The following is a 19,664-nucleotide window of genomic DNA, read 5'->3' on the forward strand; positions in this document are numbered from 1 at the left end:
GCCTGGATCTCGCTGACTCTGCGAGCCGATGTAATGGCAACTAGAAAGGCGGCCTTCCAGGATAAATGTTGTAGGGAAGCCCGATGTATTGGTTCAAACGGGGGACCCATCAGTTTGGACAATACCAAATTAAGCTCCCAATGAGGAGAAGGGCTTCGAACAGGGGGGTAAACTTTCTTTAACTCCTGCAAGAAGTCCTTAACCACCTGCATCTGGAAAAAAGAAGGCTGCGTAGGAGACTTCCTATAGGCCGTAATGGCAGACAAATGCACTCTGATGGAAGCATACTTAAGACCAGATCTTGCTAAGTGTAGGAGGTAAGGGAGAATAACATCCTCCTGGCCCTTGGTCGGATCCAGGTGACGTTTCCTACACCAAAGAAAAAACCTCTTCCACTTAAGCGCGTAAGAGGTTCTTGTGGAGAGCCTTTTGGCTTCTCTCAATATATGCATTCAATCAGGAGGCAGATTCAAATGTCCGTATTGGAGGACCTCAGGAGCCATGCTGTTAAGTTCAGGGAGGGAAGGTTGGGATGAAGAATCCTCCCTCCCATCTTGGACAGAAGGTCCGGCCTGCAGGGCAACCTCCTGTGTGGAAGTACCGACAGATGAAGAAGGTCCGGGTACCACCACTGCAGCGGCCAATCCGGAACTACCAGGATCATGGTCATGTCTGATCTGAGGAGCTTGGACACCACCTTCGGGATCAGGGACAGAGGAGGAAAAGCATAAGCAAAGATCCCTGACCAGTCCATCAAAAGTGCATTCCCTCGTGTCCCTGGACGATGGAATCTGGACGCGAAGGCGTGGCATTTTGCGTTTACGTCGTCTGCGAAAAGGTCTATTTCCGGACGACCCCACCGATGGAAGAGGTCTGCCACCACCTCGTCGTGCAGCACCCAGTCTGGTTGGTCTTCGAAGTGCCTGCTGAGTGCGTCTGCTTTGATCTTTAGCTCGCCTGGCAGGTGCACTGCTACCACTGTGAGCTTCCAGGCAAGCAGCCAGTGCCAGATCGCCTGCGACTCCAGGGAGAGGGGACGCGACCGGGTTCCGCCCTGTTTGTTCAGGTAGAACATGGTCGTCGTGTTGTCAGTCTGGACCAGCACAGAATCCGATTCTATGGCAGGCAGAAAAGCTTTCAGAGCTAGATGGACCGCTCGAAGCTCCAGCATGTTGATGTGGTAAGTCTGCTCCTTGGTAGACCACCGCCCCTGTATCTGGAGGCGCCCCATGTGCGCCCCCCAGCCTTGGAGAGACGCGTCCGTCACTATGGATTCTACAGGGAGGGGCTGATGAAAAGGAACTCCCACCATCAGATTGCGCTGTTGAATCCACCAGGAAATGGAGGATCTCCCCGCCTCGGAGAGAGATATTCGATCCTCCCATCGACCTGTAGCCTGATCCCACTGATCCTCTAGAGACTGCTGCAAGGGACGCATCCGCAGTCTGGCGTGGGGGATGAGGAAAATGCACGACGCCATGGATCCTAGCAGAAATGCCACCTGACGGACCGTCGGACACTGTACCTGGAGCAGAAGCTTGCATTTCTGCTGCATTGAGGACAGTCTCTCCTCCGAAGGAAACACTCTTCCCACGCCTGTGTCCAGAACGGAGCCAAGATAGTGGATGCTCTGAGTGGGAGTCTGCACTGATTTGTCCTAGTTGACATGGAGGCCAAGTTTGTGCAGGTGCCGCAGGCATGTCTGAAGGTCGTGATTCACTTGCTGTGGAGATGGACGTTTCAGCAGCCAGTCGTCCCGATATGGATAGACAAAGAGACCTTTTTTGTGTAGGAAAGCCGCCACCACCGCCATACACTTGGTGAAGTCTCTCGGCGCTGACTTGAGGCCGAAGGGCAGACCCTTGAACTGGTAGTGTTTGTGGCCGACCACAAACCTCAGGTACTTGCGGTGGTGCTTTGCAATGGCGATGTGGAAGTACGCGTCTTGGAGGTCCACCGAACACATCCAATCTCCAACTTGAAGATGTGGACATATTTGGTGAAGGGCCAACATTCGAAACTTCTCCTTGATTATAAGCTTGTTTAGAATTCGAAGATCCAGAATAGGTCGAACCTTGCCCTCCTGATCTTTTTTGGGGACAAGAAAGTACCTGGAGTAAACTCCTCTTCCTCTTTGTGAAGGAGGAACCTCTTCTATTGCATGCTTCTGAAGAAGAGCTCTCACCTCTTTTCGAAGCAGGGGCAACTGATGAGGCCGCGACTTTTTCGGAGGAATGTCCTGAGGGGACGCACGGAAACGAAGTGCGTATCCATTCCTTAGTATATTTAGCACCCAATGATCTTTTGTGATGCTGACCCACTCTGCTAGATGTTGAGATACGCTTCCTCCCACTGGAGTGGGTAACTGTGGCAGAGGAAGACACTGTTCATGACTTGCCACCACTCGTCATGGCAGAGGACTGTTGGTGATCTCCTCTACCTCGGTTAGACTTCCCTCCTCGAAACTGAGGCTTGTTCTGGGTCTTGCCTTGGGACCACTGAGGGGTTTGAACCCTCTGTTGAGGCCCCTTGCGTTGATTAGACTTGTAGCGGCGTTTCTCTAAACCAACCGCTTTAACAGTGTCCAACTCTGTTTTCATCCGTGTCATCTCTTCTTCTGCGTAAGCTCCGAAGACAAAAGAACCTGAAAAGGGAAGGTTGAGGATCCTCTGTTGTGCGTCAAGCTTCAGGCCTGTGAGTCTTAGCCAGGCCGACCTCCTGGCGCATACTCCATGAGCGTAGGAATGGGCAGATAGTACCGCACCATCCGCTGCCGTACCAATCATCTGATTAGCCACCAGGGAACCCTCCGTGACAATCTCATCGAAATCCTTTTGATCTTCTTTGAGAAGCTTGGTTTTAAAACGCTCCAAAGAGTCCCAGAGAGCTCTATCATAACGGCCAAGCAGCGCAGCCGTGCTGGAAACCTTAAGAGAGGAGGCCGCAGATGTACAGGCTCTACGACCCCACGAGTCTTGGGATCTGCTCTCTTTGTCAGGAGGCACAGAAGAGGAGGCTGACACCGCATGAGTCTTTTTTCACGGAGTCTGCAGGTGGATCCGTTCTGACAAAGACTGGATCCGATGAAGCTGGTTTGTACTTCTTGAGGAGACGCGCTGGCACTGCTTTTATAGTCGCTGGCGTCAGCAAAGTGTCCAGAACAGGGTCCAAGATCCCCGGAACTAACGGAAGCAGAGGTCGAGATGCCGTTTTCTGGTGGAGAGTCTCGAAAATCACCGTAGTCGTGACTTGTGGGACTGACATCTCGATATTGAGATTCTTGGCACCTCTCTGTAGGACATCATGATAGGTGTTTATATCATCTATGGGAGAGACCCTGGAAATTGGGCTGTCCGACGTGGGAGAGTAATTCCTCCTTGAGGAGCGGGTGGATGAAGAAGAGGTGGTAGAAGGTGTCCTTCGCCTTTGCTTATGCTCCTTGCGCCTTCGCTCCTGCGACCTTCCGACGCGTTCCGCTCGCCTCGGAGAACGTGATCGCACGACCCTTCTCAGGAGATGTGCATCTGGGAGGACTTTCCCTGTCTGCCTCCTCAACCAGCCTCTGAAGAGGTGAACGATGCACTGAGCTGGCATACTCCTGCATGCGTTTGGTAGCGCCAGAGTCCCGCCAGTGACTCAACGGTAATTGCCATCTCGGGGACAACCTAGCAGCCGTCTGGACCTATTTTGGATCTTGAGGGAGACTTTCGGGCACGTGCAGGCACTTTCGGGGAGGCAGATATGCTTCTGGAAGACGAGTGGCGCGAAGCTGACGCCGTTACCATCAGCACTGAAGCCTCCCTCGACCTCGCCAGCCGTGTCTCGAAGTCAAGCGTGCTCTCAACGGCGATCCGTGCTGTCGATGATCCCACCGCCTGCTCGACGTCGAGCGTCGCCTGCACGGCGACCTGCGGTGAGCTGGTGAACGCTCCCTCGACGTCAAACGGCGTCTGTCCGTCGACGTTGAACGCCTCCTGGACGTTCTAGCAGGCTGCGGATGGGTTCGTCTATCCCTCGACACTGAGCGCCGTCGAGGCGACGCTGGAGACCCATGCCTCGACGCCGGTCGCCGCTGTGAAGGCGACGGCGGAGGGGTCCGTGCACTCGCCGTCAATCGCTGGTGGGACTGCGATGATCGTCGAGATCCTGCCCTCAACGTCGAGCGTCCCGCCGACGCCGACGGAAGGTCTTTACCCCTCGACACCGAACATTGTCGAGATGACGATGGCGGAGGGGTCTTGTTCCTCGACGCCGATCGTCGCTAGGTTGACGACGGCGGAGGGGTGATACTCCTCGACGCCGATCGTCGCCGGGTTGACGACGGCGGAGGGTCTCGGGTTCTCGACGCCGATCGTCGCCGGGTTGACGGCGGCGGAGGGTCCCTTGTTCTCGACGCTGATCGTCGCCTGGTTGTCGATGGCGGAGGGTCTCTTGTCCTCGACGCTAATCGTCGCCGGGTTGACAAACGCGGAGGAGACTTGTCCGTCGACGCCGATCGTCGCCCAGTTGACGACGGCGGCGGAGCATCCTGAATCTCCAACGTCGACGAGTCTTTTTTTCAACAGCGACTGCCTTTTCTTCGACGAATATCCCTCTTGAAGGTCTTTTCTCAGCGCCTAGCCCAACGCTGAAGCAGAGGGGCGCAAGGACGTGTGCCTAGAAGAGGATCTAGGCCTCTTGGATCCCTTCTTCACAGGGGACCTACCTCTAGATTGACTTGCCAGACCATATAGGCGAATCCTCGCCCTTTCCTTCAAAGTCCTGCTGGTAAGGGTCTGACAAAGAGGACAGGTCTTGGGATCATGATCCTCAGGAAGACAGAGAATACAGACCTCATGTGAGTCTGACTTGGCCTTCTTTTTCACACAAGAGGGACAAGAGTCAAAAAGAGAAGGCATTTTCAAAGCCAGAAAAAGCTCTAAACTGCCAACAAAGGACAGCTACTGACTTCTAGAGTCAAAAGACGTCGAAGTTAGTAATAAAAGTTGTGAAAAAGAATGAATTTTCTGACAGAAATCAGAAAAAGAGTGGAGCTGTGTTGCCAGGATCCTTCTAGAAGGAGCCGGAAAGAACAACTGCTACAGGTTAGCTGTTCAGTCTTTTGATTCAGAGGGGGACCCCACATCAATCTAAGGCAGGTAGACGGGGAAAGAACATCAAATACGTAAGGGGTACCTGCCCTATGCGTTTAGAATAAATGGCCTCGGGGAGGTCCTATATATTAATGTAAGAAAACCTGAACCCAAGCAAATTATGTCACAAATACATATTTATTCACATTTATAAAAATTTATTTTTTATATATGAGTATTTGAAACTACAGTTCATTGCAAATAAATAGGCGTGATTCATAAGAGTGATCTATACCTTAATAAATAGACACAATAATATAAATAAACAGTGGTTCAAATTCCGCTCTGACATATCAACTACACTCATACGACAATCATTCACAAATCATACAGCACCAAGCGATGATGGTTATAGATAGCATAAGGACCGATGGTTGAATGTCCGGGTTGGTTCAGTGAGTTTCGGAATGGGAACAAACGCCAACGCGCGTTTCGGTGTGTGGCCCCGTCCGGGGCTACACCTTCATCAGGGCACAGTGAGAGGACGGAAGAGGAACCACAGACAGGCAAAAATTCTGGTAGTCACAGGTAGTGCAGCCTCTCTTGTGAGGGCAGAGATACTTTCAGCTTGCTCCGAAATATGACGGTAAATGCACCGGGACGTGTCTGTTTTGCAAAAGCAATAGCCCCCCCAGCGAGCGCGGGAATGGAAGCGCTGGAAGGTGGGATCACACGACAGAATGAAAGGGGTTCCCTGTAAATAATGGTGATAATCTCCTCGATGGATTCTGGGGAGAGGGGGCGCCGCCGGCTGGTAAAGGCTTATAGAGGCACCCGAAGGGTGTCCAAAAGGATTAAATGGCCCGTCATGTGTTAGCGTCTATATGCGACCTAGCATTTTCTAGTAGGGAGTTCCTTCGTTTGCCACCGCATCCACCACAGAGACCGCCGACTGGAAACCGCGACCCGACCCGACCCCAGCTCGTCCCTGGAACTCCCACCTTCCAGCGCTTCCATTCCCGCGCTCGCCGGGGGGGGCTATTGCTTTTGCAAAACAGACACGACCCGGTGCATTTACCGCCATATTTCGGAGCAAGCTGAAAGTATCTCTGCCCTCACAAGAGAGGCTGCACTACCTGTGAATACCAGAATTTTTGCCTGTCTGTGGTTCCTCTTCCGTCCTCTCACTGTGCCCTGATGAAGGTGTAGCCCCGGACGGGGCCACACACCGAAACGCGCATTGGCGTTTGTTCCCATTCCGGAACTCACTGAACCAACCCGGACATTCAACCATCGGTCCTTATGCTATCTATAACCATCATCGCTTGGTGCTGTATGATTTGTGAATGATTGTCGTATGAGTGTAGTTGATATGTCAGAGCGGAATTTGAACCACTGTTTATTTATATTATTGTGTCTATTTATTAAGGTATAGATCACTCTTATGAATCACGCCTATTTATTTGCAATGAACAGTAGTTTCAAATACTCATATATAAAAAATAAATTTTTATAAATGTGAATAAATATGTATTTGTGACATAATTTGCTTGGGTTCAGGTTTTCTTACATTAATATATAGGACCTCCCCGAGGCCATTTATTCTAAACGCATAGGGCAGGTACCCCTTACGTATTTGATGTTCAGTCTTTTGAGACTGGGTATTTGCAATGCAGCCTGGGAGCTTTCTATGCTTTCAGTGGTTTATGAGAATTTCTACTGTTGTCTGAGCATTAAAACAGTTTCTAAACAAGCTTTGCTGTTGTTTCTCATGCATTTCTTTCATGTATGTTGGAAATTCTTTACTGCATATTCAGCTCTGATATTTATTAGGCTGCAGTTGCTTATTTGTATATATATATATATATGTATATATATATATATATATATATATATATGGTTATATATATGTGGGGCACATATAATTTAGTGTTTCCGGGGTCCCGCGCATGGGCGGGAATATTCTAATGCTTATGACTATTGATGAGGATCCCCTGGAAGAGAACTAGATAGTAAGTTCCTTTGTGATCCAGCTTTGGAAATATGTTAGTATTTCTGATCTGGTCTAATAAAACAGATATCAAAGACAGAGGATAACAATTTCTCACAATAATTATATTAGGTGTCCACAGTTAATACATGTTCTTAGCTCTCCCACTTTTTGGGTACAGAAAATAATGGGAAGGAAGCTGGGGACTATTAGCCTAATACATGCAGTAGCCACGTTCCTCTAGATTCTTTCTGATGCAGTAAGTGTGCAAACTTGACTTTAAGACATTGATGCAACTATTCTAAATCAATCTTGCAATCATAACTTCTGTAGGGGTTACTTATTTATCTGCTTCTTAACATGAATGTCACTGAATTTTTAAACACAAGCAAGTAATAAGATAACACACGTACAGCTGAGAACGTACCCACTTCAGCAAGGACCTCAGAGGGGCAATTTTTCAAAAAGGGACACGTAGCAATACAAGTATTCTGACAATAGTGGGAATTCAATGGAACCATCCTGGAAGCCCAATAAACACAAAGACTACGTAAGGTCAAACAAGGCATACCCAGAATCCATTTAAAATAAAGAACATCAATCAAATCAAAGTACATTTTCTCTTGATGATCTGAAAAAAAACTAGAGAAATCTTAATCACAGAATCTTTTACTACACCGAAAAATTAGAACCCTCCACCGATTTAATATTCTCAGGAATCATTTTCTTAATAATTGAAATTTGCAAGGATTGAGCAAAGTTGATAAACATATACCCCCAGCAACTCTAGAATCTAAGGGCCACGTGTATCAACCAATTTTGCGTTTACAAATGGGCTGATTTGCAGAATCGGCCAGTCTGTGAACGCAAAGAAGGCTATTTACATGGATCAAACCCTATTTTGTGATTCGGTACGCTGTTACCGAATCGCAAAATGGGTTAGCTATTCGGTATTTAGATGGGGCGTGTTTAGAGCGTCCCTTCCAAATAAAGCATCGCAGTGGTATGGATGAATATTTTGTGACCATGAATGCGGTCGGAAAACATTTGCAATTTGCCACTAAACCCATTCACAAATGGGAAGGGGCCACAAAGGACCTCACCCTTTTGGGAACGGTGGCAAAAATGTTTTATTTACGAACAGGCATTGGTACCATGGACCACTGCCAACTCTTTTTATTTTAGTTTTTTAAATGCAACCTGTTTCCCTTTGAGGAAAATGGACTGCATTTAAAAAAAAAAAAATGATTGCTTTATTTACAAACAATCACGACATGGTGGTCTGCTGACCCCAGCAAGCCACCTTTTAGTGGTTTTAGTGATTCCTAGGGGGTCGCAAATTGTGACCTACCTTACTAATATTAATGAGGTAGGTCGACTTGCGAGCCCCTACGCATCGCTACATAAAACTCTTGGCTTGGAGTTTCATGCATTTGCAATAGCGAATATCTAATTGCGATTCGATGAACATCGCAATTGAGTAATCGCTATTCCAAAAGCTGATACATGGGACCCTAAAAGTCCCAAGACCACTTTTTTTTTACATAATGACTTTCACATGAATTATATGAGCCACAGCTGACTGCAGGGTAATCATAACCCATCTGGGAACTAACTGAATTTTCATTACCCATCTGGGAACTGACTACATTTCTTCACTTGACAATGCAGCTCCTTTCCCTGTTGTAGAATCTAGTTTTTCGCAGGCAGCAGCCTATCAATAGGTAGCCTTACTGTCATCTGACTGTAAAACATTTTGAATTTACTTCTTTAGTCTTTGACAAAATGACCCTTGCAATAAAAACAGAAACATGTCTTCTTTTTCTTCCTTAGTAACCCTCATATAGCACCCAACTGCATTGACTTAGAAGTGTCCTTAACCCTATTTTCTTCTGCCTGGTGCCAGGCTACTAGAACTTTTGCCTTTTCTGAATGATATTCAGATAAGTGATGGACCACCTGAACAACAAGTTTTAGGAGCTCATCAGAGCAGAAGGATTAATGACCTGTGCCATGACAGGCTTTAACTCACTACAGCCAGGGATGTGCCAGCATCTAACTCCCACTTTGGTATTGTATTGCAGCATTTATATGGTGCTAGGTACTCCTATGTGCGGTGCTGAAGCCCTTGTCTACATGAGTAGCACTTGACACAGTGTAGGGTGTGTGACTGAAAGGATGCTGTCTTTGTTTTAAAGGTATGTTGGAAGTGTTTCCATGTTTCATGCGATTGCCACAGAGGTGGGGTAATCGTGTAATGGGATGCAGCGTGTAGCAGTGTGTTGGATAATGAAGTGTGACAGACAGACGTGCATTTGGATGATTTTCAGTACGCTGGTAGCTTTGAACAGCTCTGCAGGTACCTTCATGGTATTTCATATGATAGAGGCAGGTTACTGCACTGGGCTCTCGAAATCGGAGATTTTTTGTATAGTTGTGGTCCTTAGCTAACACGTCTGGAGGAAGAGAGAAGTGGAGAGATCAGTTGTGATATGCATTTTTATATTTATCTCATGTAATGCGTTGGATAACCATGGGTCACCCCTTCTTAGCTTACTTGTATATCGAAAGCAATTTGCTGGTTGAGTTGTTTGCTATTTCTAGTTCTGCAGCAGAAATGTGGATGTCAGACCCCCATGAGTCATGCACCAAAACTGGGTCAAAGCAGAGCATAAATAAAGAATTAAAATCCTTACCAACAATGGATGGTTTGTACTTCTAAGTAACTGCTTGTCCGTTCAGAACAGTACCTGCCCTTTGGTCGACTCCATGGCGCAATACCCTCTTACTCCAGAAGCAGGAGGACTAGAACTTCGACATCTGATGCAGTGAAAGACTGGGGCCCCTCACCAAACACCATAAAGTACGGCCTAGAACCAAGATAATTACCCATTTACCCAGAAAGGGCTCACCCCGCAGATCTTTTCACTGGTTTCTCTAAAGGGGATCCTCTAAGACTCACACTAGACGCCAGAAGTGTTGATCCACTGGGAAAATGCTAAAGACAGAAGAGTCAGAGCAGCACTAGGAAGAAGATGCATAAAACCAAAATACCAGTGTATCACAGTCCCAGCAGTGGAAGGGTAAAACAAACAGGAACCAAGCTCTGTGAAGAAGCTTACAATCTTAATGACACTATCTACAGTTCATTTATTAAAATGCAAGTTAGAAAAGTTTCCCTCCACTTAGGCATTATTTGTTTATGGTTTGGGAGATTTATTTCTGTCGGTTGTAGAAGTGTTCTAGACCCTGGTGAAGATGCAGCCATATTCCAATAGCTCTTAACTTTAATGAAAGTCCAATGATCAAGATACAAACCTGCCTGGTGGTTATATCCAGTACATCTGTCAAAGCTCTTGTGAACAGATTTGATAGTTGCTAATCTTAAATATGAAACAAACATGTCTCTACTCTTTGTCATCTGGCACAAAATCCGAAAACCCTTCCTAGGTATATTATGTGACATTTTTATCTGAATTCATGACATGACACTGAAGGGAGTCAGTCACTTGATATCCGCTAGGAATACCAAGTCTGATTTTCCTTTGAAAACTAGTGCTGTAGAATCAAGTTGAGAACACAGTTTACCTGATTCTAAAACCCATGGATCACTGGAATGGACTATTTAGGGGTGAAAGGAGTACTTATTGTCTTAAAAAGAAAGTACTCCGGGGGTCTGGCTTTCTGAAAATGGGTAAAAAAACTTCCAGCACTCATATTTAAGAAATGTAAAAAGATAAGAAATCACGTTCAGTAACCTTAAATGATAATCACTGGTACGAGTTTAAAGGTATTTCATAATAGATACACTTCTCATCACTAAAGGAACCACTGGAGTAATTGTGTGGTAATCAAAGAAATCCTCATTAGGAGCAATGTGTGGGGATTGCCTATCAAAGGTCATCAACAATGAAAAAGGTAATTGCTTGCAAAAAAGGGAACACGAATAGTATTGGAAAAGGAATAAATATAGAGCATTGCAAGCATCTGGTAGGGTAGAGGATACATGATGCCGGCAGAGAATGACGCAGCGTCCATCCTATGCCCAGTTTCAGAAAAGGCCTGTTCCTACTGCAAATTACTATTTTCAATAGTATGTTTTGGAGATTTCACATGCTAAGCTGATAACAGTCTCAAACTTCCTAACCATGGGAGGTATGCATTTGATTTTTACACAGTGCTCTAATGCTGCAGAAAATAAGTTACTTACCGATAACTGTAGTTCTCCGATATTGGTGTCTTTCATAGATTCACATGGTCAAATCATTCCCCGTCGTAAAGTGGGAGTCCCACAGTACCATAATAAAGTGGGTTGTATCATTATCATAGCCAGTAATGGAAATGAAATAGATCACTTTAATAGCCTATGTCCTTTTTAAAAAAAAGACCAAACTTCAAATTTTAGCGAACCAGGCGATAGCACCCCACAGAACACTCCCAAGAGAGACTGAGTCCCTCAGATTTTCAAGCAAAAGTGGGAATAAAATAATCCCAAACTATAAGGGGAGCCTCTCAGGGGAGGAGTGAGGTTTGCATGTGAATCTATGAAAGATACCAATACTGGAGAACTACAGTTACAGGTAAGTAACTTATTTTCTTCTGCAGTATTGGATCTTTCATAAATTCACATGCTTGAACCAGAATAGCAAGCAGTTACTGTATTTGTATACCTTATAATATTAGTACAAATAGCGAATGGTGGGTATAAAATATATATACATATAACATTCATATGCAATTTAATAAATTAATATGTATATATACACATCTCGAATATATATATATATCATACATTAAAATTTGCATAACTTCATAAGCAAACACATGGAACCAAAAGGCTACTTTTATTGACAAAAATGTAGGAAACCCTGTCCATTTTCTGCATCACTGTGCTGTGCCAAATCTAGGCAATAATGCTGCATGCATTAGTTACAGCACATCATATTTTCTCCAAAGCTACTCCCACAAACAAAGAAGTTGAGGTGGAAACTGTTCTAGTTGAGTGCACCCTTAGGTTTTGCTGTGAGTGGCTTGCCAGCATTTGCGTGGGAGAACTTGATTGCAGCTGAAATCCATTGAGCGATGGTTGCTTTTGTGACTACAAGGTTGTCCATATGAGAGAAACAGTTGGTTCTGAATAGTTCTGTTAGCTGGTGATCTTGGATTCTGGAAGAAAGTCCAAAATATTATACGTTCATTGAGATGAAAATCCGAAGGAACCTTTGCAATGAATTTTGAATTGGTTCTGAGAAGTACTAAATTACCTGTGAGGCCTAAGAAAAGTTCTTGAGTTGAGAAAGCCTGTATCTCCCTTACCCTCCTGGTCGAAGTGAGTGCTAGAAATAAAGTGACCTTCCGTGGGAGAAATAGGAGGGCTGCTCTGTGTATGGTTTGGAATGAACTCTACATGAGTTGAGATAAAACTATGTTCAGGTGCAAGTACACGGAAGGAGCCCTTACTGGAACAATCCTTTCATGTACTGTTTGATTTTTTTTGCTTGAGCACAAAGAGAGAGAATGTAATGAACGCCTGTATCTTGATGTAACTGGAAGATGCACCTAAAGAGACACATGCACCACTCGTGACTGAGGTATTGAGGGGAGATAGAGTAGTTATCTGCCAGATGATGTTTGTAGAGGATGAAGGTTTCATTCTGGCACTATAGGCAGAAGCGTTTCCATTACAGTTTACATGTTTTTATTGTGTGTTGGTAGGTGAATGTGGTTGGATTCCAATAGAAGGAGAAGCTCCATAAACCAATGCTGCCTGTGCTATCTGGGAGCTATCAGGATGAGGTGACACTGCTCCACCTTCATGTTGCTGAGAACCTTTGGTATTAGAGGTATTGGGGGGGGGGGGGCGTAGGCATAGATCCCAGATCATCCGATCGAAAAGGTATTCACCCAAGATTTTGAATGTTGATGCCAACTTGCACAGTTCTTGTTTGTTGCAAAGAGGTAAGGAGCCGGTTTGCCCCAGAGCAGGAAGACCTTATTTAGTATTGATTGATCAAGCTGCAATTCAAGGAAGCTGTTCCTAGTTCAGGTCAGCATGTCTGCTAAGAGATTACTTGTCCCGGGACCATGTTCAGCCCAAAGAGTTGTCCTGTTTGTTGTTAGCCAGCTCCAGATGTCCTATGCTTACTTAGATAGCGCCAGTGATCTTGTTCCTCTTTGTTTGTTCACATAGTGCATGCTGGTTGTATTGTCCACGTCCACTAACACTGAAGACCCTGCTATCATTGGCAGGAGAGTTTGGAGATTAAACAGATGGCTTTGAGCTCCAGGCAATTGATATGTATACTCTTCTGGAGTGGAGACCACCTGCCTTAAATTTGCATTTTTGCACATGACCGCCCCTGGCCTCCAGGGAGGAATCTGTAGTCATTATGAAGTGAGATATTTGAGTTAGGAACAGGAGGCCCTCTGACAGGTAAGAGGCCTGGGACCATCATACCTGGTGTGATCTACACCAGGTCCTTGAACAATCCTTCTGTTTTAAGCTACTGTTTTTGTAGCTGTTCCTCTAAGGCTCTCATTTTCAAATCAGATTGATCGCTGAGGACATCATGCTCAGAAGCTAATTGAACAGAAGCACATAAACCTTTTTTTGGAATAGTTTAAAAGTACTTCCTTGAGCCTTCGTTGCTTATTCTGGGATAGAAAGACTTAGCCTTGGACCATATCTAGTGTTCTGCGCATGAACAATATCTTCTTGAATGGGGATGGGGATGGAGTAGTTGATGATTTTTGATAAATTACAAGACCTAGTTTGAAAAACAACTTTAGGCAATCCTCCGTGGCCTTGAATGCTTGAAATACTGTTTGTGCTTTTATCAACCAGTTGTTAAGGTAGGGGAATACCTGATGACCGTTGTTCCTGTGAAAAGGTGCCACAGAGGCTAGGCATTTGGTTAAAATGTAGCAGAGTTGATTTAAAGCCTAATGAGAGAACGTTGATACAATATTTGGGGATATAGAAGAATGCATCCTGTAAATCCAGAGCGGTCATGTGGTATCCGAGAGGGTGAGCACGCAAAAGAATTGTTTCTGCAAATACTTGTTTAATTTCAGGAGGTCTATGATGGGTTGCCACACCTGTTTTCGTGCTGATGAGGAAAAAACGAGAATAGAAGCCCATTCCTTGCTGAGAATGTGGGACTTTCTCTATGGCACCTTTGGTTAACATAGATAACACTTCCTTTCACAGTAAATGAAGATGAGGTGAGTGCCTTCATTTTGCCGGAGTGGTGGAAGGAATATGGGCGAACTCAAACATCTGATCATATGTGAGGAGACCTATTTGTGTGATTTTTTTTCTCGTAATAGATGACTAGAAGGTTGTCACTGTTGGTAAGCTGGCCTAAAGGGCTGCTGAGAGGGCTGCCAAGTCTGATACCTCTGGTATCCCCCTTGATACAGATGTGTCTCTTCCCGGGTGCCCCCTATAAGGTGTTTCTTTCAAATTGTAAAGTGACCAAAGATGCTGCAGTCAGTGTCCGACTTGCCTGCTTGCAAGGCTTTGTCGACGTACTGTCTTGCCAAACAGAGCGTCACCATGGTAAGGCATCACTAATATTTTTCTTTGCACTTCAGGTCTAAATGCTGTGCCCTTCAACCAACCTTGGCGTCTAAGGACAGTTGACCCTGCTAGTTGTGGAATCCTATTGAAGCTATATCTATAGCGCAATCTATGATTTCTGATGAGGACCTTTCGCCACCCTGCAGAATCTTTTTTGCTTCTGCCCTTTTTTGTCTTCCAGCAGAAATTCTATGTATGTGATTATGTCTTACCCCATATGGTGGTCGCACCTGCCCTGTATTGGCAGTGATTTGGCTGCCCATACAGTATTGCCGGACATAGTTGAGAACCTCTCCCCAGTGCTTTGCTGATCAGGAGGGGTTTCGATGATAAGGTTTTTTAAGACTGAAATTATTCCCGAATGTTATCAACAATTGGAATAGCTCTGACAGCCTTTCTATTTAAAATCTTAAAGAAAACATATCAATTGCTTGTTTGCTATTAGAAGCTGAAAGTGTTTGATGTTTGACAGCTCATTGTATAAGGGTATGAAAACCACCAAAATCATCTGGTGGGGAATCCAATGGTGGTGGTGCTGGTGTCGGAGCATCGGAGGATGCGGACAACGTACCGGAAATTATGTGAACTTGCCGGCTCAGGAAAGTGTTTGTAGTAATCCTGTAACGTGCCCTGTAGGCCTAGTATTACAGCTACATCAACCTAACCCGTGCCCTCTGAAGTTGGAGAGGGAGCGAAGTGTTAAAATTGCTCCACATATTGCCTCTCCATATAGTGCTGCCTTTTGTATACATGGTCATATTAGTCACCTTCATTCTTGACATTAAGTTATGCTGGACTATGTGTCTTTGGTTTTTGTTGATGCCAACGGGGCTTTCGTCTTAGTTTGTATCGTCAACAAAATTGTCATCGACAAGGCGGACGTAGATGACGAGGGTTACGTAGAAGACAAAGTTGATGTAGGCGACGAGGTAATCATAAATGAGACTATCGTACACAACCATAGTCGATGACCATCATAGACTACCATCATAGACTTCTGTTGTAGACTACTGTAATAGACAAGGCAGCCGTAGACAACTGTCATAGACAACCGTCACAGAGTAGGCGGTCGGAGGCAACCGTCATAGACTAGGTCATCGTAGACAGGCCGTCGTAGACTATGAAGTCGTAGATGATGCCATCGCAGACAAGGCCGCCGTAGACGAGACAGTAATCATCATGGTTATGGTTGTCGAAATGTCATCGTAATTGTTGTTACCGATGATTTTGGCGGTGTTTATGCTGTAGATGTCCCATTGTCAAGTTATGTGGATTTCCCTGATGTAGTGGCAGTGCCGAAGAGGGAGTAGTAGGGCCTGATATTGCCTCTGAGGAATTTTTTTCCCATTTTCTCTCTCTGAGAAGTGCCTTATGAAGACTCATGTAAAGTCTTTTTCATGGCTTTTCTGCGCACCTCTGGAGACCTTTGGCGCAGCTCTCCCTTTGACCTTTGAACAACAAACATCTGTTATTCAGCATTAAGATACCCATAGTGGTGAACGTGCGCTTTACAAATACAGATGTTATGTTGTTATGTTATGTTATGTTACTCTGACATATTAGTTCCAGGGTCAGAGGAATGAACCAGGAAAGATAATCTTAGATGATCCAAAAAGAAGTAATAGCTAAAGAAACTGAGCAGAGCTCAGGGAGACTCCCTTCACGGTGTGCAATAGAAAATCTGAGGGTCTCAGCCTCTCTTGGGAGTGTTCTACAGGGTGCTATTGTCTGATTGGCTAAAGTTTGATGTTCAGTTCTTTTTTTTTTTTTAAAGGACATAGTTAGGCTATTATAGTGAGTGTTCATTGCCATTATAGCCTATGATAATTATACATATTGCTTTATTATGGTACCGTAGGATTCCCACTTTGACGACGGGGAATGATTCAAGCATGTGAATCTATGAATGATCTAACACTGGAGAAATATACATGGCCTGGCAGCACGCATTTCTAGAGAGCAAATCATTAACTGATATCTTGCCATGTAATGAGGAGTAGAACATTAAAAATCGCACACTTTGAAAGAAACTATTTTCTCAAAATGGATACTAGTTCATACAAAAAACACAAAAAGCAAAAAAGCCGCCGCCTGTGTAAATATCAACACAGCAAACATTTCAATGTCTTTTAAGGATAAAACAAAAAACTGAGCTAAAACAAAAGTGCTTGCCGCTTTGCCATAATAACGTAAGCTTTTGCTAACTGATTCTCCGTAGTTTCCAATTTTGAAAATGTTTTTAGCAGACGTGGTAAAACATCTTTTAAACAAACGGACATTGGATGTTTTCCAAGGCCTGGCCTGATAGTAGAAATTATTCAGAAGTTATGAACCTTGGAAATATTCTTTCCTCAAGAGTGTATGTGACAAGTGTTCATTCGCTAATCACATAAAAAATGTTCTGACCCATTAATCACACTTCTGTCTATCATATAAACAGCATCTATTTATTTAATCCATTCTTTTTAAGGAGCTTAAATCACTGCATAGAGTTGTTTAACATATTCTTTGATTCAAGCCCACAGTTTACAAAAATATATATAAAGCATTATTAATCAATATTATCACCTAGAGATTTATAGTGTTGCAGTACGTAGGTATTTTGTCTTGCACTAGGATTTTCCTGGCTATGGAAGTCCTGGAGTAATAGCCTCTTGTTTCCGGAAGGTGTCGATATATAATCTATAAGGTGGCTGCTGAAGGTTTTGGATACCATAGTTATCGTGCTAATTTCCTTCACTGTAAAATACCCAACATTTAAAATGAATAATTGTACTGTTAATTAAAAAATACGCTGCTGTAATTAAAGATGCTAACATTTACGATACAGTTCTGATCATCAAATACAAATTCAAAGAAAAAGGTGCAGATTAAAAGATTTTGTTCTGTACTAAATGCATTATAAACTAAACTTTCACTATCTGAATAATGAACTCAAGCATATACTGTATAAGTGTTTACAATAGACATATTACCTTATAAGCATCAATTTGTACGTAAACAGTATAATTAAGAGTGATAAAAACAAACTACTTACTTACTTTCTTTAATATACTTGCTGGCAGGTACTCTTTCTAAACCCAGACTCCTCACCTTAGAATATTACCCAGGTGCCAGACTGGATCAGGAGAATTTTGTAGCAATTCCACATGCCGAACGGTAGCGCTGTGCATATAAATGCCACCCTTGCATATATGTGTCAGTTTCTTGTCTTTTTTGCCTTTCTACACCCACCAAGGCAGCACATTAACAACCGTTGGCAACAATGTGCCAATTTCTAATGTGGGACTGTTTTAGATTTGACAAGAGACGACTTACAAAGAATGGGGAATTAGGAGGCCAGTGAGAAATCTGCAGTTAGATAGAGCATCTACCAGAAACAGCACTACTATAGGTAGGTAACTTGTTTTCCTGATGCATACTTCTAGTGGCAGAGTCCTCACATTAGAAAAGACACCACAGCAGTACCTCCCCCAAGGTGGAAGGCTTGTGGAATGAGCTGAGACCAGAAAGTCTTCCTGAACAGAGGAGGTGAAGTGTTCTTCCCGCCTCAATCAATCAATCAGGGGATTATAATCGCCCTACCCACCCTGTAGGGTCTCAAGGCGCTGGGAGAGGGGAGTCCGCAGGTCCGTTTAGCCGAAGAGCCAGGTCTTGAGGGTCTTCCTGAAGGTGTTCAGGGAGGGAGTGTGTCTGATATCTGCCGGTAGCTCGTTCCAGGTCTTGGCTGCCATGTGAGAGAAGGATCTTCAGCCTGCTCTGGCTCTGTGGATGTGCGGGGTTTCGGCCAGTGCGAAGTTGGAAGATCGGAGGTTTTTTTTGGGTACGTGGAAGTTGTTTCTGTCGTTGATTATTTGGGTCCATTGTTGTGTAGGCATTTATAGGCGTGAGTGAGGATTTTAAAGGTGACTCTTTTTCTCCATGGGGAGCCAGTGGAGCTTTCACAGGTGTTGGCTGATATGTTCTTGCCGGGAGATGCAGAGGACGAGTCTGGCGGAAGTGTTCTCTATAGTCTGGAGTTTGCAGAGTAGCGATTTGTTGATGCCAGCGTGAGGGCGTTTCCATAGTCTAGTCTGCTGGTGATGAGTGCGTGGGTGACTGTCTTCCTTGATTCAGAGGGGATATATTTGAAGGTCTTGCGGAGTATGCAGTGGGTGTTGAAGCAGCGGGCTGTGACGGCGTTGACTTGGCGGTTCATGGTGATTTATGAGTCGAGTATGATGGCGAGGTTCTTGCCATGGTCTGAGGAGATAGGCGGGCTTCTAAAGGCGGTTGGCCACCAAATGTTGTCCCAATGCCGACGGGGTGGTTCCAAGGACAAAGACTTCTGTCTTCTCGGTGTTGAGTTTAAGTCAGCTGTTGGTCATCCAGACTGCTATGTCTTGCATTCCTTTCTGTAAATTGAGTTTGGCGTAGGTGGAGTCTCGGGTGAGTAAGAGGATGAGCTGGGATTCGTCGGCGTAGGCTATGATGTTGAGGCCGTGTTGACGGACGATGGCTGCGAGGGGGGCCATGTAGATGTTGAAGAGAGTCAGGCTCAGTGATGACCCCTCTGATTCTCTGGCTTCTTCCGGTGAGGAAACATCGTATCCAATCCAGGTCTGTTCCTCTTATGCCGGCGTCGTGCAGTCTGGCGACTAGTGTGCGGTGAGAGACGGTGTCGAAGGCTGTTGACAGGTCGGGTAGGATGAGGGCTGCAGAGTGGCCTTGGTCCAGGAGGGTGCCGATGTCGTCAGTGGCAGCAAGTAGGGCGGTCTCAATGCTGTGGTAGCTTCGGAATCCGGATAGGATGGGTCGAGGATGACTTTCTCTTCGATGACTCGTGTAAGTTCCCTGTTGGCTGTTTTCTTTGCCACTTTGGCTGCAAAGGGGAGGAGTGAGATGGGTTGGTAGTTGTTGAGGTCGGTGGGGTCAGCAGTGGGTTTCTTGAGTAGGGGTCTGACTTCTGCACGCTTCCAGTCGTCTGGGAAAGTGCCTGTTTTGAAGGTGGTGTTGATGGTCCATTGTAGTCCGGGTGCGA

At 45.1% G+C, this 19,664-nt stretch overlaps 1 protein-coding gene across 8 annotated transcripts in view; it reads right to left on the reverse strand.

The window, feature by feature from the left end:
• The window catches only part of FBXO47 (F-box protein 47), a 1,641,665-nt gene that overhangs the window by 1,382,220 nt on the left and 239,781 nt on the right, over positions 1–19,664 (reverse strand). For all 8 annotated transcript variants that reach the window (XM_078645633.1, XM_078645631.1, XM_078645626.1 and 5 more), the window contains exon 3: positions 17,213–17,383. In XM_078645633.1, coding sequence (XP_078501759.1) covers positions 17,213–17,383 — 171 coding nt within the window. The remainder of the gene's footprint in view (positions 1–17,212; positions 17,384–19,664) is intronic.

The sequence above is a fragment of the Lissotriton helveticus genome, chromosome 5_1 (assembly GCF_964261635.1).
Source record: "Lissotriton helveticus chromosome 5_1, aLisHel1.1, whole genome shotgun sequence".
In the NCBI taxonomy this organism is placed as follows: domain Eukaryota; kingdom Metazoa; phylum Chordata; class Amphibia; order Caudata; family Salamandridae; genus Lissotriton; species Lissotriton helveticus.